We start from the raw sequence: 23,694 nt of genomic DNA on the forward strand, positions 1-23,694 counted from the left end.
AAAAAAAAAAAGCCATGGCCAGCATGAACAATTATTGTAAACTGGATATTATTGGTTTTTAAACAGGCATTGTGTTGTCAACCCTAACCCCAATCCAAACATATTATTTTTTAGCAATCCGCCTCCTTTTTTTTAGAGAGCTAAAATTAGTTTGTGATGGGAAAATCAGAGGACTTATAGCTGTAGCTGTGGCATCTGTAGGTTGCCGGAGGTGACAAGGAGGTAGTGGAGCTAACAGAGTTATGTTTATATACGTTGACATGCTAATGTTGTTGGCTTCGTATGTTTTCTTTATTATTCTCTTTTCTTGTTTGTCTTGTTATCTCATTTGGAAATACCATAATCCAAAATTAGAATAATATCATGCAATGTTATGAGTCTTGCAGACAAGATAAAAAGGCAGGCTACATGTAATGAAGTCATTTGCCAGCATTAATTTGTCTTCAAGAAAACACATTTGACTTCTGATTGTTCAAGAACTCTAAACAAAACTTGGATCAAAAACAGGAATCATTAATTTTATAATACATATTACAGGGGAACAACAGAAGTATTTAAGAAACTGTATGGGAGATTTATCAAAACCTGTCCAGAGGAAAAGTTGCTGAATTGCCCATAGCAACCAATCAGATTGCTTCTTTCATTTTTGCAAAATGAAAGAAGCAATCTGATTGGTTGCTATGGGCAACTCAGCAACTTTTCCTCTGCACAGGTTTTAATAAATCTCCCCCTGTGTCACTAGGTTTATGCTGCAGTTTCTAATGGCACCATAAGCTAGTCACAGAGACAGTGGTTACAGGGTCCCAGGTTGCAACCTTTTTGTCATGGTAATATTTAACTATGATCCCCAAACAAGGGGTCTCACCTTTTGTCTGTGGATTTTGCACAGCATGAAATACACTGCGTATATGCAGTGTGTGACCCTAACCTATGAAGTATTTGGGGGTTGGGATTAACCAAACTTTTAAGTGAAATATAAACATTGTGGTAACCCTTTTACATTTAAAAGAATTACAAGAAAATATGGTGATTGTATAAAATATATGGTGAAACCCTACTTCAGGACCTGTTACAAACTTTTAATCACTTGTGCTGGAAGTAATAATTATACTGATACCTAAGGAGAGAAATTACCCTCAGGGACTTGAGTCCTGTAGACCATTATATTTGTTACATTTTGCATGGGTTGTAATAAACCTCTACAAGGTTTTACAAAATAGGATTTTAAAAATCAGAAATATGTCTGAAATGTGAAATGGATAGGGATAACGGGATCCTTCTTTTCTGGCGTTCTCCTGAATAGTTGAGGGAGGAGATTTTTATAATATCGGGACAAATTTACAAGGTACATTTAAAAAGAGAACCAAGTTTATGTATGTTGGGAGATTCCCCCAGTACTTATTGTACAACTAAAAGGGCTTTAATTCAAGTACTGGTTGGTGCTACTTATCTGGCTGTAGTGTATTTGAGCCATCCATTTATATCATGGATTGCTATTTCACTGAATGGCTGCTATGTATTACTTCATGTCCTCTGCAGCCACAAAAGGAGAAATGTCCTATTGGCCATGACTGATTTTGCCAGGGTTGCTGGAAACAATCAGCTGATCACTGCCACAGCTGCAACCTCAAAGTGTCTTTTGTTAAACATTCATGGTTATTAAAAAAAAAACTAGTCTATGTGTATTTTATCTCTTTAGCTGTAACAACTCATCCATCCAGCCTACATTAGACTACATTACTGATATCTTAATTTTGAAAAAATGTTGACTTGTTTTTGAATCATAATATCAATATTCAAGTATAATTCCTAACCTGAATTTTTGCTGCAGCTTTACAGTTTTCCAATATCTGCATTAAACCATAAAAAAGGGTAAGTAGGAGAGATGGGATACAGCATGCTAAAATGTTCACATTTTTCCCAAAAGTCACTATTGCTTGGATAGTGGTTGTATTCAATATTTGTGTGGATAACTTTTGACCATGTTTTTCTGGATGATAAGTGCATCATATTAAAAAATACTATAGACAGTCTTTCTCCATATGAAGGAGGCCATGCACATTAGTTAAAGGTAGATTGATGGTTGAGTAACTGTTTAACATATTATTATCTTTTAAATGATAATTTCACTGACACAATTGTATTTTAGTCCATATTGGCTGTTAAAATTGTTGAAACTGGCCTTACATTTTTATCTATGAATAAAAAATATTAGTCCAATTATCAAACTAAATTTTCAAACTAAATTTTCAAATGCTTCAGACTTCTTTTTAGACAATGTCAATCTATCATAAGTTGGTTAAAATGATAAGTTGTTGTTACATTTCACCGGACAAGTATTTGTTATCGTCAAAATTGTTTATTTTCATCTTCCTTAGAATGTGTATGGGCCCCTTTATTGCTTACAACAATCTCCAGGCTGTTAACATTTGGCAAAAGTATAGTTGCTTATTACAGCTTGTATATGTTGCATAGCTAGAAAACCAATGCTCTGTAATATCATCACATACACTCTTATAATATGTTGATCATCGTCCTCTGAATGGCCATGGAATGCATCTAACATATAATCTTAGGTGAGCTGTGCATTATGGGGGAGATTTATCAAAACCTGTCCAGAAGAAGAGTTTCCCATAGCAACCAGATGGCTTCTTTCATTTTTAAAAAGGCCTGTGAAAATTGAAAGAAGCCATCTGATTGGTTGCTATGAGCAACTGCACCACTCTTTCTCTACACAAGTTTTGATACATCTCCCCATATGTCTTTGCTTTTGAGTTAGGTGCATCATTTTATTCAGATTTTCATAAAAAATCCATATGTATGTCTTGGTACTAACTAAACTATAGAAATGCCAAAAAAATTTCAATTGTATTAATACATTGTTTTCTTTTTTATTTGAAGCTTGCAGCTGGCATGGAACTGGAGAGTTATGAGCAGCATGTTGTTCTAAGAGATGAAAATAAACGTAGAAGGAGAAAAATGAGACCTCACTCAGCAGCGACATCAAACATGTTTTCAATGGAGGCAATTCCTATAGAATTCGTCTTGCCTACAAGTCATAAAAGTAGTAAAGTTCAAGATACAATTCTGTTAGAAATTGCTGGTAACTGTACAATTGAACAAATGAAAGCACAGGTATGGATGAGTGCAATAGAGAAAAGTCACAACAGTGATTTCTACCACAGGCTTGCTCCAGACCAATTTCTCTTGCAATATCAGAAGAAGGGTCAATGGTATGAAATTTATGACAAACATCAGGTGATACAAACTCTGGACTGTATAGTGTATTGGAAGGTTTTACAAAAAACTGTGGGAAAAATTTATATTATCCAGAAAGAAAAACCCTCAGAGGAAACACTGGAGTATCAAAAGCAATTAAATTATCTAATTGGATATGATGTTACTGACGTATCTAATGTACATGATGATGAGCTAGAGTTTACCCGCCGTAGATTGCTTACACCACGAATGATTGAGTTGGTGAAAAGAGATGCCAGGTTGTATTCAATGGACCCTTGGGTCACATCTAAACCGCTTCCAGAACATTTGAGTAAAAAACTTTCCTCTAATAATATATTCATAATAATACACAAAGGTATGACAAGCCATACAATAAGAGTCAACATCGATGACACACCAGATGTAATCTTGCAGAGCTTCTTTACAAAAATGGCCAAGAAAAAATCTTTGTTGGAAATTTCAGAGGAACACAGTGAACTGGATTTTGTACTTCGAGTATGTGGGAGAGATGAGTATATAATTGGGAATGCGCCAATCAAAGACTTCCATTACATTAGGCAGTGTATTAAGAGTAATGATGAGATACATTTTGTTTTGGATGTTCCACCTGAACCTGCAGAAGACAAGGTCCAGAACGAAGAGTGGCCCCTGGTTGATGATTGTACTGGTGTAACCGGTTTTCATGAGCAGCTTACGATTGATGGAAAAGATCATGAGAAAATTTTCACCATATCTCTTTGGGATTGCAATCGAAAGTTTAGAGTAAAAATAATTGGGATTGATATACCAATTTTACCAAGAAATTCTGAGCTTATTGTTTTTGTAGAAGCCAACATTCTTCATGGACAACAGGTTCTCTCTCAACAAAGGACATTGTGTAAGCCCTTTACAGAAGAAGTTCTATGGAACACATGGCTTGAATTTGATATCAAAATAAAAGATATACCTAAAGGAGCTCTTCTAAATTTGCAGATATTTTGCTGCAAAGCTCAGACTGCCACGGGGAAAGCCAACATACAGTCACCAGATTCTACTAGCTCAGATTCAAAATGTAAAAATCAGCTTCTATATTATGTAAATCTGTTATTAATTGATCACAGGTCCTTGTTAAGACAAGGGGAGTTTGTTCTTCATATGTGGAGAATACCTGGTAAAGGAGAGGATCAAGGAAGCATTAATGCAGATAAGCTAACATCTGCAACAAACCCGGACAAAGATACATCAATGGCAATTTCAATAAGTCTGGACAAATACTGCCATCCTGTTGCTCTCCCAAAACACAAGTCAGTGTCAGATCCTGAACTAGACAGGGCAAGATCTGAAATGCCTAACCAACTACGAAAACAACTTGAAGAAATTATATCTACTGACCCACTGCATCCTCTCACTCCTGAGGACAAAGAGCTTTTGTGGCATTTCAGATATGAAGTTATGAAGAACCCCGATGCCTACCCCAAGTTACTGAGTTCTGTAAAATGGGGACAGCAGGAAATGGTGGCCAAAACATACCAGCTGCTAAATAAAAGAGAAGCATGGGATGACTGCTCCCTAGATGTTGGACTGACCATTCAGCTTCTTGACTGCAACTTTTCTGATGAAAATGTACGAGCTATGGCAGTCCAGAAACTGGAAAGCTTACAGGATGATGACGTATTGCATTATCTTTTACAGCTAGTACAGGTAATACTTTTCATATTTGCTCATCTTGTTCCTCCATACAGAGTTTTCATTTGCATAAGCACAATGGTGTATTTATGTTTCATAAACAAATACTTCTTCTATTTTGTAATATCACTTTTCTTTGTTTTCTTTTCTTTTATTGGCTCTCAATTAGTTGTTTGTTTATTTATTTATTATTTATTACTCCCGCCAGGAGTACATAGGGCAAATGAGAACCAGTCTTGAATATGCAGAAAACCCAGTTCTCCATTTTTGGCTTTGCATATGTAAACTCAGCAACATTTTTAACTTACTGCTAAACTGCAGTGCCCAAATAATTTCAGTTGTAGTAAGTGTTGGGCAGCACTTATCCATGGATGTATGGTCTGTAGGTTGCCAGAAAGATGTTAAGGATTGTTATGTTAAGGATTTATTATTATTATCCTAAGACAATCATTTACATCACTATTTTACAATGTTTAAAGTAACATTTCAGGCTCTATAGGTCCTTAATTAACCAAATGCATCTCACTTATGTCCAGTCAAAGGCTGAACAAGGACAGGTATTGGTAGCAGACAGGCTTTGAAGCTGTAGGCAATGTGTCATAGTCCCCCACAGTAGGTCCAGGCCGCAGCATTCCCCCACAGTAGGTCCAGGCAGCAGCATTCCCCTATAGTAGGTACAGGCAGCAGCGTTCCCCCACGTATGGTAAAGGCAGCAGAGTCCTCCCACATATGGTACAGGCAGCAGAGTTCCCCCACATTAGCTACAGGCAGCAGAGTTCCCCCACATTTGGTACAGGCAACATCGTTCCCCCACATTAGGTACAGGCAGCAGAGTTCCCCCACATTAGGTAAAGGCAGCAATGTTCCCCCACAATAGGGACATGCAGAAATGTTCCCCCACATTAGGTACAGGCAGCAACGTTCCCCCACATTAGGTACATGCAGCAGCGTTCCCCCACAGTAGTTACAGGCAGCAGCATTCCCCCACATTAGGTACAGGCAGGAGCGTTCCCCCACATTAGGTACAGGCAGCAGTGTTCCCCCACAGTAGGTACAGGCAGCAGCATTCTCCCACAGTATGTACAGGCAGCAGCAGTCCCCCACAGTAGGTACAGGAAGCAGCATTCCCCCACATTAGCTATAAGCAGCAGAGTCCCCCCACATTTGATACAGGCAGCATAGTGCCCCCACATTAGCTACAGGTAGTAGCAGAGTTACCCCACATTAGCTACAAGCAGCAAAGATCCCCCACATTAGGTACAGGCAGCAGAGTTCCCCCACATTAGGTACAGGCAGAAGAGTTCCCCCACATTAGGTACAGGCAGCAGAGTACCCCCACATTAGCTACAGGCAGCAGAGTTCCCCCACATAAGGTACAGGCAGCAGATTTCCCCACATTAGGTACAGGCAGCAGAGTTTCCGTGTTCCCCCACATTAGCTACAGGCAGCAGAGTTCCTCCACATTAACTACAGGCGGCATTGTCACCCCCCCCCCCCCCCTGATGGAAAAAAAATGTGCTCACCTGAATGTGTCCCACGCAGCGATCTCCTCTGCAGCAGGGGTCCGCGTCTTCCATCCTCCACAGTGCAAGCACCAATGAGTGACGCCATCAGCGCCTGTACTGCGTGGGGGCAGAGGTCACGTCTCTCTCTGTCTCTCTCTGTAGGCCGCAGAAGCGGCTCACACAAAGAGGATGTTTTCTGCTGTATGTGTGTGAGCTGGACATACAGCAGAGAGCAGCGTTTGTCTGCATGGGAATCCGGGACAAGTGTCCTGGATCTTCAATAGCGACGGGCCCTTTACCCGGCCGAGCCCTCACGGACCGGCCAGCCAGTCCGTCCCTGGCTACAAACACTCAGCACAGTGATGTAAATTATTGCACTTGAATAATAAGAAATCCTCAACATAAGCAACCTATTTCTGGTGTGCTGACTAAATTCTCTCTCAATTAATTTCTTATGGTGGCTTGTTTATATAGAACAATACACTAGTACACTAGTTACCATCTTTGTTGACCCTTTTTTAAATTAAAATAATATGTTTCCTATTACTAATACTCCTTAGGAATAATTGTATTAACCCCTTGCCGCAGAATGCCGTTTGTATACAGCACAAAAATGCTTCCCGGCAACTCAGTCGGGTAAAACCGAGGTGCCCCAGTCAGCTGAGGACACACGAGGAGGGTCCCTACCTTCTTCCTCGGCGTCCGATCGTCGCGTGATTGCTCCATGCCTGAGATCCAGGCTGGTGCAATGGAGCGCCGATAACACTGATCAATGCTATTTTGTGGCATATCATTCATCAGTATATGCAATCAGAAGATTGCATGTTATAGTCCCCAATGGGGGGCTATAAATGTGTAAAAAAAAGTGGGGAAAAAAGTTAATAAATGTGAATTAACCCTTTCCCTAATAAAAGTTTCAAATACCCCCCTAATCCCATAAAAAAAATATGTAAACAAAAAAAAATATAAACCTATGTGGTATCGCCGAATGCGTAAATATCCGAACTATGTTCATTAACCTCTTAAGGACGCAGCTCATTTTCACCTTAAGGACACAGCTCTTTTTTGCAAATCTGACCACTGTCTGGGATGCTTTTACCTTTCATTCGGATTCCGAGATTGTTTTTCCGTGACATATTCTACTTTGACATAGTGGTAAATTTTCGTTGTTACTTGCATCCGTTCTTGGTGAAAGATCCCCAAATTTCATGAAAATTTAGCATTTTTTGAACTTTGAAACTCTCTGCTTGTAAGGAAACTGCACCCCTCAAAGTATTCAAAATGACATCCAGAAAGTTTGTTAACCCTTTAGGTGTTTCACAGGAACAGCAGCAAAGTGGAGGAGAAAAATCAAAATCTCAATTTTTTAAACTAACATGTCCATGTAACCCAATCTTTTTCATTTTTACAAGGGTTATAAGGAGAAAAAGCCCTGCAAAATTTGTAGCCCAATTTCTCTCAAGTAAGGAAATACCTCATATGTTGACGTAAAGTGCTCTGCGGGCTCGCAACATGGCTCAAGAGGGAAAGAGCAACTGTGGTATTTCGGAGGGCGAGTTTAGCTGAAATGGTGCCGTAAAAAAAACAAAAAACACATGGCACACTATTTGGAAAACTATACCCCTCAAGGAACGTAAGAAGGGGTATAGTGAACCTTTACACCCCACAGGTGTTTGACAGGTTTGCATTGAAGTTTGACTTGAAAATGAAAAATTTGATTTTTAACACTAAAATGATGGTGTTACTCAAAATTTTCATTTTCACATGGGGTAATAGGAGAAAATGGACCCCAAAATGTGAAGCCCAATTTCTCCCGAGTAAGGAAATATGCCATATGTGGATGTAAAGTGCCCTGCTGGCGCACTACAGGTCTCAGAACAGAAGGAGCGCTATTGGGGTTTTGGAGAGAGAATTTTGCTGAAATGGTTTTTGGGGGGCATGTGGCATTTAGGAAGCCCCCATGGTGCCAGAACAGCAAAAAAAAAAACACATGGCACACTATTTGGGAAACTATACCCCTCAAGCAACGTAACAAGGGATATAATGAGCCTTAACACCTCACAGGTGTTTCACAGCTTTGCGTTTAAGTTGGACGTGTAAATGAAAAATTTGATTTTTAACATTAACCCCTTACACAGTAACCCCGCGTCATATCACGGCGGGCCCGGCGTCATAGTGAAGCCGGGACCCGCCTCTAATAGCGTGCAGTGCCGATCGCGGCACCGCGCGCTATTAACCCTTTAGCCGCGCGCTCAGAGCTGAGCCGCGCGGCTAAAAGTGAAACCGAAAGTGGCCGGCTAGCTCAGTCGGGCTGTTCGGGATAGCCGCAGCTAATCGCGGCATCCCGAACAGCTGACAGGACAGCGGGAGGGCCCCTACCTGCCTCCTCGCTGTCCGATCGCCGAATGACTGCTCAGTGCCTGAGATCCAGGCATGAGCAGTCATGCGGCAGAATCGTTGATCACTGGTTTCTTATGAGAAACCAGTGATCAATGATGAAGATCAGTGTGTGCAGTGTTATAGGTCCCTATGGGACCTATAACACTGCAAAAAAAAAGTGAATAAAGATCATTTAACTCCTCCCCTATTAAAAGTTTGAATCACCCCCCTTTTCCAATAAAAAAAAAAACACAGTGTAAATAAAAATAAAAATGAACATATATGGTATCATCGCGTGCGGAAATGTCCGAATTATAAAAATATATCATTAATTAAACCGCTCGGTCAATGGCGTACGCGCAAAAAAATTCCAAAGTCCAAAATAGTGCATTTTTGGTCACTTTTTATATCATTTAAAAATGAATAAAAAGCGATCAATAAGTCCTATCAATGCAAAAATTGTACCGTTAAAAACTTCAGATCACGGCGCAAAAAATGAGCCCTCATACCGCCCCATACACGGAAAAATAAAAAAGTTATAGGGGTCAGAAGATGACAATTTTAAACGTATTAATTTTCCTGCATGTAGTTATGATTTTTTCCAGAAGTCCGAAAAAATCAAATCTATATAAGTAGGGTATCATTTTAATCGTATGGACCTACAGAATAAAAATAAGGTGTCATTTTTACCGAAAAATGTACTACGTAGAAACGGAAGCCCCCAAAAGTTACAAAACTGCGTTTTTTTTCAATTTTGTCGCACAATGATTTTTTTTTCCGTTTCACCGTAGATTTTTGGGCAAAATGACTGACGTCATTACAAATTAGAATTGGTGGCGCAAAAAATAAGCCTTCGTATGGATTTTTAGGTGCAAAATTGAAAGAGTTATGATTTTTTAAAGGCAAGGAGCAAAAAACGAAAATGCAAAAACGGTCCTTAAGGGGTTAAAATTATGGTGTTACTCCAAATTTTTCATTTTCACATGGGGAAATAGGAGAAAATGGACCCCAACATTTGAAGCCCAACTTCTCCTGAGTAAGGAAATACGCCATATGTGGATGTAAAGTGCCCTGCTGGCGCACTACAGGTCTCAGAACAGAAGGAGCGCTATTGGGCTTTTGGAGAGAGAATTTGGATGGAATAGAAGTTGGGGGCCATGTGCGTTTACAAAGCCCCCATGGTGCTAGAACAGTGAACCCCCCCTCCCTACATGTGAACCTATTTCAGAAACTACACCCCTCACGGAATGTAATAAGGAATGCAGTGAGCATTTACACCCCACTGGCGTTTGACAGATCTTTGGAACAGCAGGCTGTGCAATTTAAAAATTTTATTTTTCATGGACCACTGTTCAAAAAATCTGTCAAACACCAGTGGGGTGTAAATGCTTACTGCAACTGTTCTTACATTACGTGAGGGGTGTAGTTTCCAAAATGGGGTCACATGTAGGTGTTTTTTTTTTTTTTGCGTTTATGTCAGAACCATTGCAACTATCAGCCACATCTGTGCAAATCATCAAGGCCTTAAATGTACATGGTGCGCTCTCACTCCTGATCCTTGTTGTGCATCCGCAGAACACTTTACACCCACATATGGGGTATTTCATTACTCAGGGGAAATTGCGTTACAAATTTTGGGGGTCGTTTTTTCCTTTTACCTCTTGTGAAAATGAAAAATATGGGACAACACCAGCATGCTAGTGTAAATCTTTTTTTATTTTTTAACACTAACATACTGGTGTAGACTAGGGATCGACCGATTATCAGCACGGCCGATATTATCGGCCGATATTCCCGTTTTTTCCCGTTATCGGTATCGGCTTCTAAGCTGCCGATAATGCGCAAAACAAGGTGCGCGCACGAATCGCGGGACTTCAGTCCTGGCCCTGAACTTCAGCCCGGGACTGAAGTCCCACGATTCATGCCCACGCCTTGTTTTGCCGTGCGGAGCAATTGCCTGACAGCTGACAGCATGGTGGTGAGGGAGCTGTCAGCTGTCCCGCTCCTCCACTCCCTTACCTTTCTCACGCTGCTTCATTCTTGCAGAGGGAGTGAGAGCCACGGGGCGCCATCCACGGCAGGCCGGCGTGATGACATCACATCATCGCGCCGACGCCCGGAGATCACGTCCCTGCAGCTCTCACTCACAGTACAAGAACGTAGCAGCGTGTGAGAAAGGTGAGCACTGCTCGGGCGCTGTATGGATGGACGGGCAAATTATAAGTGAGGGGGGCAAATATAAGTGAGGGGCACATATCAGGGGGGTATTATATGTGAGGAACACAGTACAGGGGGGATTATATGTGGGGGCACATGACAGGCCCCCCTGTCATGTTCCCATATAATGCCCCCCTGACTTATAATACCCTCTGTCCTGTGCCCCTCACATATAATGCCCCTGAGGGGGCAGGACATGGGGCATTATATGTGAGGGGAACCGGACAGGGGGTATTATAAGTCAGGAGGGCATTATATGGGCACATGACAGGGGTGGGCTGTCATGTGCCCCCACATATAATCCCCCCCGTCATGTACCCCTCATACATAATACCCCCTGTCCTGTGACCCCCACATATAATGCCCCATGTCCTGTGACCCACACATATAATGCCCCATGTCTGTCTTCCTCACATACAATGCCCCCATCATGTGCCCCCACATATAATGCCCCCTGACATGTGCCCCTCATATATAATGCCCCATGTCCTGTTCTGCACCCTCAGGAGGCATTAAATGTGAGGTGCACAGGACATGGGGCATTATATATGAGGGGCACAGGACAGGGGGTATTATAAGTCAGGGGGGCATTATACAGGCAGGGGGGGAGAAGAAAGTGGCGCCGGCGGTCTCTGGCACCGCAAAAGCCGCTACAGTTCATTGATTTAAAGCGTCCGCTTTAAATCAATGATCCCGCAGCGGCTTCAGGGGGGGGGGAGGAGAGAGAAATAGCCGATAATTTATACCGGAAGATCGATATAAATTATCGGCTATCGGCCTTAACCTCCACAGATTATCGGTATCGGCCCTAAAAAATCGATATTGGTCGATCCTTAGTGTAGACCCCGACTTTTCCATTTCATAAGGGGTAAAAGGAGAAAATTTGTAACACAATTTCTCCCGAGTACGGAAATACCCCATATGTGACACTAAACTGTTGCCTTGAAATACCACAGGGCTCTGAAGTGAGAGAGTGCCATGCACATTTGAGGCCTAAATTAGGGATTTTCACAGGGTTGGACTCAGATGCAAGCACTACAATTGCCTCCGCCACCACATATACCCTACAGCAGTGTTTCCCAAACAGGGTGCCTCCAGCTGTTGAAAAACTCCCAGAATGCCTGGACAGTAAATGGCTGTCCGGTAATGCTGGGAGCTCTTGTTTTACAACAGCTGGAGGCTCTTTTTTGAAAACACTGTTGTACAAGACGTTTAAAATTTTTATGGGGGATGGGAGGGGGGGGGGAACTGTGTAGGAATGTGTATATGTAGTGTTTTACTTTGTGTAGTGTAGTGTTTTTAGGGTACAGTCACACGGGCGGGGATTCACAGCGAGTTTCCCGCTGGGAGTTTGAGCTGCGGTGGAGAATTTGCCGCAGCTCAAACTTGCAGCAGAAAACCCACTGTAAACCCCCACCCATGTGAATATACCCTGTACCATCACATGGGGCGGGTGCACAAACCTCTCCAGCGATTGCAAAACTACAACTCTCAGCATGGACTGACAGACCGTGCATGCTGGGAGTTGTAGTTTTGCCACAGCTGGAGGCACACTGGTGAGGAAACACCGAGTTAGGTAACAGACAAATTCAGTGCTTCCCCACCAGTTTGCCTCCAGCTGTTACAAAACTACAACTCCCAGCATGCACTGTCTGTCAGTACATTCTGGGAGTTTGTAGTTTTGCTACAGCTGGAGGCACATTGGTGAGTAAACACCGAGTTAGGTAACAGACAAATTCAGTGCTTCCTCACCAGTGTGCCTCCAGCTGTCGCAAAACTACAACTCCCAGCATGCACTGACAGACCGTGCATGCTGGGAGTTGTAGTTTATTATTGGTGGGACTCGTATGCCATTTCAGTATCAGTTGTGTTTTGATATATGGTTTTTCAGTGAAAGACTTAAGCAACTTCATGACAGGCTATGCTAATGTGCCATAACTGTGTTCTGTAGCTCTGGGATAGCTGCATTGCCTATTGGGAATCTGAGGTAGTCTGAAATCTACCTCCTGGCTCAGGCTGCTGTTTTGTTCCTTCCATTTGCTCATCTGTTCCCTCTGCCACCAAGTCAGCATAAAGTGAGCTAAATTCTGTTATTGCAGGGATGTGTTTGTCTATTTTCTTGTAGTTTATGATCTGCTAGTAACAGAAGGATATTAAGTAAATGGCATAATATAGAGGGATGCTGCATTCACCTTCAAGTAGCTCACACTTATTCCCAGGAAGAGGAATGAATCTGAAAGAGTTAAATCATTCCTTATGCAGAATGGCCACAGTAATTTGGTAATAAGCCATTTACTCTGCTTTATAAATGTCTACAAACCAGTGTGGGAAACAAGGAAGTGATACTCCAGTGTTGTTGCCACATCATATGTAGGGATTAGTGTTAAACATCAGTACCAGATACTGCCTATATTTATCATATATCATAAAAAATGCTCTAATGAACTAACTACAACCTTTGTAAAAAAAAAATGAAGTCTTCAATACCATAGGTATACAAAACAATAAAAATATATATTTTAATGTAATTGAATTAATGGTTTAAATAGAGTCCCACAGCATAAAAGAGGGGAGACATACTTCCGGTTCTGACATGAGCTCCCGTACCCCCCAGCACCTTACTGCTCAGTAACGGGGAAGACACTGGCGGCGGAAGGTCCCGGCGGCTCCCTGTGCTCCAGCAACAGCCGGGGCATGGAGCGCCTTCTTCAGCACGGCGGCTCTCAAACATCTGCACCGCCCGCTCTCTATGCACAGGCGTGGCATGGCGACAGTCTCAGCAGCAGCCTCTCCAGGGATCCCTGCACTGCCACCAATGAAGGATGGACTCAGAGGCAGCCGTGGAGGTCAGTGTGCCGGCTGACCTCCTACATAAGGTACCAGCCTCTCCCCTGGGCACCCATGACCAAGCAGCTCCCAAGGATGCACTCTCTCCCATGCCCTCAGAGGCCCCTATACATATAGATTATCAGCGCCTGGCCAAAGAAGTGGTGCTCTGTATTACCCCAAATGTGCAACACATAGTGGAGGAGGTCCGTAAAGCCACCCTACAGAATCTGCAATTAGAAGTGCAAGATCACTCCATCTTTTTACTTGAAATGGAACAAAGAACTTCCCAACTAGAAGATGGGGAGACTGTGACGCCTGCAGGTTGCTGAATCAGAATTAGCCAGAATGAGTGAAAAACTTGAGGACTTAGAGAACCGCTCTAGGTGCAATAATCTGCATATCTTGGGGGGTTAAGGAGACAGTAATGCCCCCTAATCTGCAACACTTCTGTGAGCATAATCTCCCTAAATCCCTTGGACTTTCTCACCCCTGCCGGGTGGAACGAGCCCATAGAATTGGTCCTGCTCCAGCTACGTCACGCGGGCTACCGGCAGCACTAGAGAACCATCCTCGCCAGGTTATTCTACATCTGTTAGACTTCAACGATAAGGTGGAAATACTGCAAGCTTACTGCCACCTGTCATGACCCATGGTGATTAATGGCATGCGCCTGTTACTTTTTGAGGACTTCTCCGTTGAGCTGGCGAAGCGCTGGAGGGCCTTTAGTGCTATTTTTACTTCACTATTCAAAGCTAAATATCGGTTCCAGCTGCAGTACCTTGCCATTTTGCAGGTCTTCCACCCTGACGGGACTATATGCATTTACGGAACTCTAGAAGCAGCCTCATCTTAGCTGGACCAGCTCCTGTCTTCCTCTTTACAGCGATCCGCACGGACCCCTGCCCGCAGGTCCCATTCACCAAGAGGAACTCATCACTCCCGCTCGGCCACCAGGGACTCTGCATACTCACCCAGCCCGAGACACCGTCAAAGCCGTCATCTCCCTCCCAGACGCAGATATGGAAGGGACCGGCAGTCTTCTCCTTCTACTGACTCTCTCACGCTGTTGCCTCCACACTCCTAGTGGAACTGAGCTCCCATGGATGTATTTCAGGTTTTTCTCTTTTTGCATCTGTTGTCCAGGGCTTAATGGTCTTAGGGGGTCTCATTCATTTATTTGGATTATATGCACATATATTGCTAAATGTCATTGCACATACTGTAGTCTCTCGGGGTGAGAGGGACCATCTCACATAGATTAGGTTGGGGGGGGGGGGGGGGAGTGACCATTCAATTCCTAATAGTTTTACTTCCTTGTTCCCTATGTCGTCCGAAAATAGGAGGTCCTTTACCTGATTAAAGAGTGCTGATGTTCCAGTGGCATCTCCTGGGTTTTTCATTGTTCATGTATTGTTTTTATTTTTATTTTCTGTTTCTTTCTTGGCCTCACTGTCTATTTGCTGGCATCAGGGATGGGTTACTGTATTTTTTATGGTGCATTACTTTGTCTTATCTGTCTTATGTCATATTCCATGATATTTCTTTTTTTGTTAGGGGAGGGAATCTGCCTCACTCATCGCTGCTGTATCCTTCATATTCCACACACTGTTGGCTAATCTGCTAGTATCTCCCTAGGGAGATCCCACTCTAAGTCGTCCTTATGGCTACTATAGTCTCGTGGAATGTTAAAGGTCTACGCTCTCCACAGAAATAACGACTCTTTTTACACTATCTGAAACTATTCCGCCCAGACGCTGTCCTACTTAAAGGGGTACTCTGCCCCTAGACATCTTATCCCCTATCCCGCTGCTGGGGAGCCCCGGGATCGCCGCTGCGGCACCCCGCTATCATTGCTGCACAGAGCGAGTTTGCTCTGTGCGTAATGACGGCCGATACAGGGGACGGAGCAGCGTGACGTCATGGCTCCGCCCCTCGTGATATCACGGCCCGTCCCCTTAATGCAAGTCTATGGCAGGGGGCATGACTACCGCCATGCCCCCTCCCATAGACTTGTATTCAGGGGAGCAGACCGTGATGTCACAAGGGGCGGAGCCGTGACATAACGATGCTCCGACCCCTGTATTGCCTGTCATTACGTGCAGAGCGAACTCGCTCTGTGCAGTAATGATTGCGCGGTGCCGCAGCGGCGATCCCGGGGCTCCCCAGCAGCGGGACCGCGGCGATCTGACATCTTATCCCCTATCCTTTGGATAGGGGATAAGATGTCTAGGGGTGGAGTACCCCTTTAAGGAAACCCATCTCCCTGCAACTGATTTCTTTAGGATGCAGCAGCAATGGGTTGGGCATGTCTATGGCTTGCCGGCCAAAGATGGGAAAGCAGGGGTTCTTACACTGATACACAAGCCTTTTGCATTCACGCTTATCTCCCACACCGCAGACGACAAGGGTAGGATTTCTCACCTACAACTGGAACACAGGAGGGAGCTCCTTAGTATCTACAATATTTATGGCCACAATGGAGAGAACAAAAGCTTCCTTAAAGACCTTGCAGCTAGGTTACAGAATGATGGGACGGTGAATAAATTGCTGGGGGGCGACCTTAACACGGTACTTGACCCGTTAGTCGACAGGAAAAGCTCTATCCCTCTCTTGATTCCTGTGCGTAGTAGGGATTGCGTTCTCCCCACATTTATAGACCAATTTGGACTGTGGGATGCTGGCGACTATCTCACCCTGATGATAGGGAATCCACCCACTTCTTCATGGTCTCGCATAGATTATTTTTTGACTACAGAAGACCTCTGTCCTAAAGTTTGCTTGGTGGACATTGGAGAATTGACACTATCGGATCATGCCCCTTTATGTCTACGATTTTATCCTTCCTGCCCTAAGAGAACTGACATTCTCTGGCACTTCCCTTCCCGTCAAAGATTAAACCTTTGTTGAACAAATACGGGGTTGGTGGTTATAATTTACGGTGCATAATTCTGCCCACCACTCTGATCCGATATTGTTCTGGGAAACCGGGAAGGCAGTAGTTAGTGGTCGGTTGATGGCCCAAATGTCTACATTAAAAAGCACCTCGCTTACAAAATTTTATGAAGCTAGTGCCCGCCTGAGGGATGTTTATACCCTTTTCCTTAGTTCCCCAACCGAACAAAATAGGGAAGAGTGGAAAGCTGCTAGAGCCCGATTTGAACTATGCTTGGACAGGAAGGAACGCCTTAGATGCTCCCAATTCGAAGTCGATCTCTTTAGACAAGGGAATAAGTCAGGCGTTTGTTAGCCCGCTTGGCGAAAGGGAAAGCTACCCCCTCCCATATCACCGCACTTCAGGAACCCTTCAGGTATACTTTAAAAAAAAAAAATAACATAGTATTAACAAATTTGTATCTGATTCTCTCTCTACCAGGATTCTCCCTCTGACCTATCCGCTGGTGAAGCCTTTTTGAGGAGGTTGAATCTCCCTTCGCAGACGGAGGACCAGAGGGAAGTTCTTAATGCCCTGTTGATGGAGGAAGAGATTCAATGTGTAGTTAAGAACCTGCATAATGGTAAAGTACCGGGCCCAGACGGGTTCTTGGGTGAATTTTATAAATCTCTCTTAACTCAGATCTCACCAGTCTTAAGAGACGTATTTAAAGGGGTATTCCAGGCAAAAACATCTTATCCCCTATCCAAAGGATAGGGAATAAGATGTCTGATCGCGGGGGGCCCGCTGCTGGGACCCCCCGCAATCTCCCTGCAGCACTCGCTTTCTATGCGGGGCTGCGTCTCTAGTTTCAGAAACCTCTGGGTTTCCGGGACTGGGGATGTGACGTCACTCGACGCCCCCTCCATTCACGTCTATGGGATTGGGCATGATGGCCATCACGCCCCCTCCCATAGACATGAATGGAGGGGGCGTGGCATTACGTCACGTCTCCAGTCCCGGAAACCCAGAGGTTTCCGAAACTAGAGACGCAGCCCCGCATAGAATGCGGGTGCTGCAGGGAGATCACGGGGGTCCCAGCAGCGGGCCCCCCCCCCACTACCAGACATCCAAAGGATAGGGGATAAGATGTTTATACCCGGAATACCCCTTTAAGGAAATTAAGACCTCAAGATCGTTATCTAAGGAAGCCTCCTTAGCTTACATAAAATTGTTGCCAAAACCAGGTAAGGACGCTAGTGACCCAGGCTCATACCGCCCCATTTCTTTAATTAATCAAGACATTAAAATATTATCCAACATTTTAGCTGACCGTTTGTCTCGCTTCATGCCGGACCTTGATCGGATCCCACCAGGTGGGCTTTATTAGGAACTGATTGGCTACTATGAATCTCAGAACAGTTATGGCAGTTCTAGACTGTTAACAGCACCAGCCCCTTCCAGGGGAACAGCTGGCATTGCTAACCTTGGATGCTGAAAAGGCATTTGACAATGTTCGTTGGGACTGGCTGGGGCTGGTGCTGGACAAAATAGGCTTACATGGACCCTTTCGTAATTGTATTTCGGGTGTCTATGCTGCCCCCATGGCTAGAATTCACACTCTGGGAGTTTTATCGGCTCCATTCCCCCTCTTCTGTCCTCGGACATATACTCAGGTATTAAGGTGGGGGAGAGAGAAGTGAAACTTACTATGTTTGTGGATGATGTCTTGCTCTTTCTTGACGATCTGGCAGCCTCCCTACAGAGCATTCTTGACCATTTAGCCGCTTTTAGGAAATTCTCTGGTTATAAAATCAACGTTTCTAAATCAGAACTGCTTCCATTGGGATCCTTCTGGCCGCATTGGCTCCCAGATGTTCTAGACATGGATGTTAGCATGGCCTCCTCTATCACTTATGAATGCTGAAGGCTGAATTACACAAATGGGGGGGACTTCCACTCTCATTTATAGGAAAATGTCACTTAATGAAAATGATAAGCTTTGCCAGACTCCTTTACCCCTTACAAACCTTACCTTTATTGTTGAAACGCAAGCGCAAACGTTAAGCGCATGGTCCCCTTACCTTCTGCTGCCGACGGGGCTGGGACTCGCATCGCGGGACGCGCCTGCATGCAAGCCCCAGTCCGTCACTCTCCAGGTGTTTCTCTTCCTCTGCCTCTCTGCTCCTGCACGTGTGTCCCCTTTGGCACCCGCGCGCCGAAGCTTTAAGATTTAAAGGGCCAGTACGCTCATTAGTGTAATCCACCTGTGGTTCATTTATAAATTCCTCCACCCTCCTTAGTTCCCTGCCGGATCTTTGTTGTCTTGTGCCTTTGAGAAAGCTTTCCTCTGTGTTGCCTTGCCGTGTATCAGATCTCTTGCTCTTGTGACTTGACCTTGCTCCTCTGCCGCCTGCCTACTGAACTCCTGCTATGTCTTGACTACGCTACTTTGCCACCTGCCCTGACCTTCTGCTATCCAGACTACGAATTGCCTTATCCCTCCTGTGCCTTGCATCTTCTCAGCCGCCTGTGTGGTCGAGCCGTACCAGGGGTAGTGACCTGGGTGTCGCCTTCCGCAGCAAGTCCATCCTGCTTTGCGGCGGGCTCTGGTGAAAGCCATCTGCACCTTATACTCCGCTCCCTGGTATGGTCCGAGTCATCTGCCACACAGGTCCAGCGGATCCACATCCACTGGGGTTCCTGTCTTCAGGAACGTGAGTGTTACAGTAAGATCCGGCCATGGATCCTGATAAGGTACCCCTGCCTGAAGTCACAGATCTTCCCTCCAGTGTGGTACGTCAGTCGCAGCAGTTGGCCTGACAGGCGCAGCAATGTTCTCAACTTTCAGCCATGATGCAACAGCTTTTGGCCTTGCAACAGCAGCAGGTACCACAATCTGGCCCACTCCCACCTCCAGCTCCTGCAGTGTCTTCTGGCTCCTAGCTGCGCCTGCCTTTGCCTTCCAAGTATGATGGGGATTCCAAGTCGTGCAGAGGCTTTGTTACACAGTGCTCCATGCACTTGGAGCTCATGTCTGAACTGTTTCCGACAGAACGTAGTAAGGTGGCCTTTGTCATTAGTCTACTGTCTGGAAAAGCCCTGGCTTGGGCTACACCCCTTTGAGACCATGGTGATCCAGTATCCTCCAATTTCACGGTATTCTTGGCAGAATTTCGCAGTGTCTTTGAGGAACCCGCACGTGCCTGTTCAGCTGAGATGGCGTTGCTAAACCTCTGTCAAGGGAATTCTACCGTTGGTGACTACGCGGTCCAATTCCGCATTCTCGCCTCTGAACTTGCCTGGAATGATGAGGCCTTGTGTGCCACATTCAAAAAAGGACTGTCAAGCAGTATTAAAGATGCCCTTGCAGCACGTGATCCTCCATCTTCTTTGACAGAAATTATCCACTTCACCACACACATTGATGTGCGTTTTGCCGAGAGACAGGAGGAATTGCGCTTAGAGAGGAAATCTGCCCCAGTAACACCCGTGTTTTAATGTCCACCTCTTCAGTTTCTTGCGCCTCTTGCCAAAGAGGTTATACAAGGAGATCATTCTCTTCTTACGCAACAGGAGAGGTCACTACGACGCAATGAAAATTTGTGTTTGCATTGTGCCAACCCGGCCAACTCAAGGACTGTACAGTTCGCCCGCACCTAGGGTACATGGGAGAGGTGTCCCTGGGTGTGAATACCATCTCGCCACGCCTAATTATTCCTGTACAAGTCTTCGCTTCTGCCAAGTCTTTCTTCAGCGCTACAGCATTTTTGGATTCTGGATCAGCAGGTGACTTTATTGATGCGGCTTTAGTCCACAAGTATCATCTTCCCCTTACTCGGCTTGCCAAGCCCTTGTTCATCTCCTCTGTTAATGGACAAAATCTGGACTGTAAGGTTCACTTCCGTACTGAATCTCTCGTCATACAAGTGGGAGTATCACATAAAGAAATAAATTCACTGGGGACAATCCTGTCCAAATTTTTGCCTCCAACCTGTTCTGCGTAAAATTGTATCTCGTCTTCCTCCTTTACCTGGCCTGCCGCCACCTTACCAAGAGTTCTCTGACGTTTTCTGCAAGAAACAGGCTGAGTCTCTGCCTCCACATTGTCCTTATGACTGCCCTATTGATCTTCTACCTGGTACCACTCCTCCTCGTGGGAGGATATACCCTCTATCAGTTCCTGAGACCAAAGCCATGGCTGAGTATATCCAGTGATTTATCCGTAAGTCCTCTTCTCCTGCTGGAGCAGGTTTCTTCTTTGTAGGGAAGAAGGATGGCTCACTCCATCCATGCATTGACTACAGGGGACTTAACAAAATCACGGTCAAGAACTGTTACCCTCTACCTCTTATCTCAGAACTTTTTGACCGTCTACGTGGTGCCAAGGTCTTCTCCAAGTTGGACTTACGTGGTGCAAATAACCTCATTCGTATCCGCAAGCGAGATAAATGGAAAACGGCCTTCAATACTCTTGACGAACATTTTCAGTATCTTGTAATGCCTTTTGGTCTCTGCAATGCTCCAGACGTTTTTCAAGAGTTCGTCAATGATATCTTCCGTGATCTTCTCTACACCTGTGTTGTCGTATACCTTCCAACCTAGAGGAGCAACATATTTCATCAGGGCCTGCAGATGGATCCAGATAAGTTGTCTGCAGTATTGGATTGGCCTCGTCCGTCGGGCCTACGTGCTATTCAACGCTTTCTGAGATTCGCTAACTATTATCGTCAGTTTATCCCACATTTTTCATCCTATTGTGGCCCTTACTAAAAAGGCATCTAATCCTAAATCTTGGCCTCAAGAGGCTGAAGAGGCCTTCTCCCGTTTAAAGTCTGCGTTTGCCTTTGCTCCCGTGCTTACAAGACCTCATCCGGAGATGCCCTTTGCTTTGGAGGTTGATGCCTCATCTATTGCAGCGGGTGCCGTTCTCACTCAGAAAAACACCAAGGGCAAGAGTGTAACTTGTGGGTTCTTCTCCAAGACATTCTCTCCTGCTGAGAGGAATTACTCCATAGGAGATCGTGAACTCCTCGCTTTCAAGCTAGCTTTGGAGGAATGGCGACATTTATTGGAAGGTTCTTCTCATCCGGTCAGCATCTACTCCGATCTTAAGAATCTTCTATACCTTCAGTCTGCTCAGCGTTTGAACCCCCGCCAGGCAAGATGTCACTGTTCTTTTCTAGGTTCAACTTCTTCATTCATTTCCGTCCAGCAGACAAGAACATCAGGGCTGATGCTCTCTCCAGTTCCTCTTACATCATTGGTTTGGACTCCACGCCTAGGCATATTATTCCTCCTGACCGTTTGATTCCTGCCGCTCCTGCCGAGATTCAGCAAGTTCCTCCAGGAAAATCCTTTGTGCCCACCAGATTGAGACGCAAGGTCCTGAAATGGGGTCAATCTTCCTTGACAGCCGGACATGCTGGAATACGCAAGACTCTACTTCTTATTTCCCGGCATTACTGGTGGCCCCATCTTGAACGTGATGTTTCTGATTTTGTTTGGTCCTGCAGGACTCTTAAAGCCTTTACCCATTCCGGCGGGCTCTGATGAAAACCAGCGGCACCTTAGACTCCGCTCCCTGGAAAGCCCCGAGTCATCTGCCACACAGGTCCAGCTGATCCACATCCACCTGGGTTCCTGTCTTCAGAAACATGAGTGTTACAATTGGATCCACGGCTCCTCCTTCCATGCCATCTGTGACCTAGAAAGGGAACTGGCAGCCCCATGGGATCTGGCAGCCCTTCTGCATACATCTTACTCGAAGCTTCCTCCCTTGGTGAAGCGTTTTATCTTGTTGCGAGACACGGTAGTGTCATGGAAGGAGGTCCGGAAATTATTCGGTTTGCCATTTATGGTATCCAAACACTTCCCATTGGTGAAACACCATGAATTCCCTCAGAGCATTCCATCACAGGTGTTTGACCTGGGAAGGGAAGGGTCTGACAACAGCTTGGCACTTTATAGACCCATCTGCGTCATCTGACAGGTGAGGCTAGGGATCACGAGCTAGACAAATGATATCAATGATATACCCATCCCTCAGGCGAGCGCTCCTTAAATTGGACTGGATTACTATTTTCTCCTCTTGGTCCACCTGGGTGCCAGGTGACGATATCTCCGAATGCATACTGAACAGTTGGAATACTGTCCACCACTGTAATATTAATGAGAGATGGCGTGAAGCCTATTACAAATTGGCCCACAGGGCTCTATATGGATTCAATATTTTACCTTCCCTTGATTTCCCGGACTGCATTACTGCCTGCCCCAAATGCTCTACCCCATTAACTGATCTGTGGCACGTAGTATGGACATGCTCTCATCCTGAGACGTATTGGCGTCAGATACAATCTTACATTAGGGACAACTGGACTATTTCACTACCCCATACAATGAGGGCTTTATTTTTCCATCAATTTAGACCCCCTGACTCAAGCCAACAACCTCTTCTCAAGGTACCCCAGATGGTGCACATTGTCCTTCTGGTTGCACTTAGATGCATCTTTGCCAACTGGCTGTCCCAGACCACCCCCACTCTTCCTATGGTAATTACACAACTTAAATTACTCTGTGGAATTGACAGACATGACACAGAACATCATAAGAATACAAACACGGTCAAATTCTTTGCTAAATGGTAGTGTTTATTATCTCTTATTACACAGCCCCAGAAAAACCGCTTAGTTCAAACGCATTGCAAAAACGTTTAGTTCAACAGAATGGTACTGTCTGGGGGTCTTGGGAAATACATTTGGGGCTTCACAACTCCCTTCCTGACCCTGATATGTTGTTCTTTTTTCAGTAATATATGCGGACATTTATTCTGTGATAACCTTGATGTCTGATTTGCTCTCTTTTACATGCAGAGTGCACATCCTTCTCCTGTTTTGTACTTGGACAGTGCACCATTGTTTCGTTGTTTATATATATGAAAATTTTCAATAAAATGTGTTTAAAAAAAAAAAGAGGTGAGACATCACC

General features: G+C 44.6%; 1 protein-coding gene across 7 annotated transcripts in view; it reads left to right on the plus strand.

Moving 5' to 3' along the window:
• The window catches only part of PIK3CG (phosphatidylinositol-4,5-bisphosphate 3-kinase catalytic subunit gamma), a 191,695-nt gene that overhangs the window by 132,383 nt on the left and 35,618 nt on the right, over nt 1-23,694 (plus strand). For 5 of the 7 annotated variants that reach the window (XM_056573579.1, XM_056573582.1, XM_056573586.1 and 2 more), the window contains exon 2: nt 2,902-4,920. In XM_056573579.1, coding sequence (XP_056429554.1) covers nt 2,902-4,920 — 2,019 coding nt within the window. Of the gene's footprint in view, nt 1-765; nt 828-1,831; nt 1,873-2,901; nt 4,921-23,694 lie in introns of those variants that run through there. The other 2 variants (XM_056573584.1, XM_056573581.1) reach the window with 2 other exon arrangements.

This window comes from Hyla sarda, chromosome 4 (genome assembly GCF_029499605.1).
Source record: "Hyla sarda isolate aHylSar1 chromosome 4, aHylSar1.hap1, whole genome shotgun sequence".
In the NCBI taxonomy this organism is placed as follows: Eukaryota; Metazoa; Chordata; class Amphibia; order Anura; family Hylidae; genus Hyla; species Hyla sarda.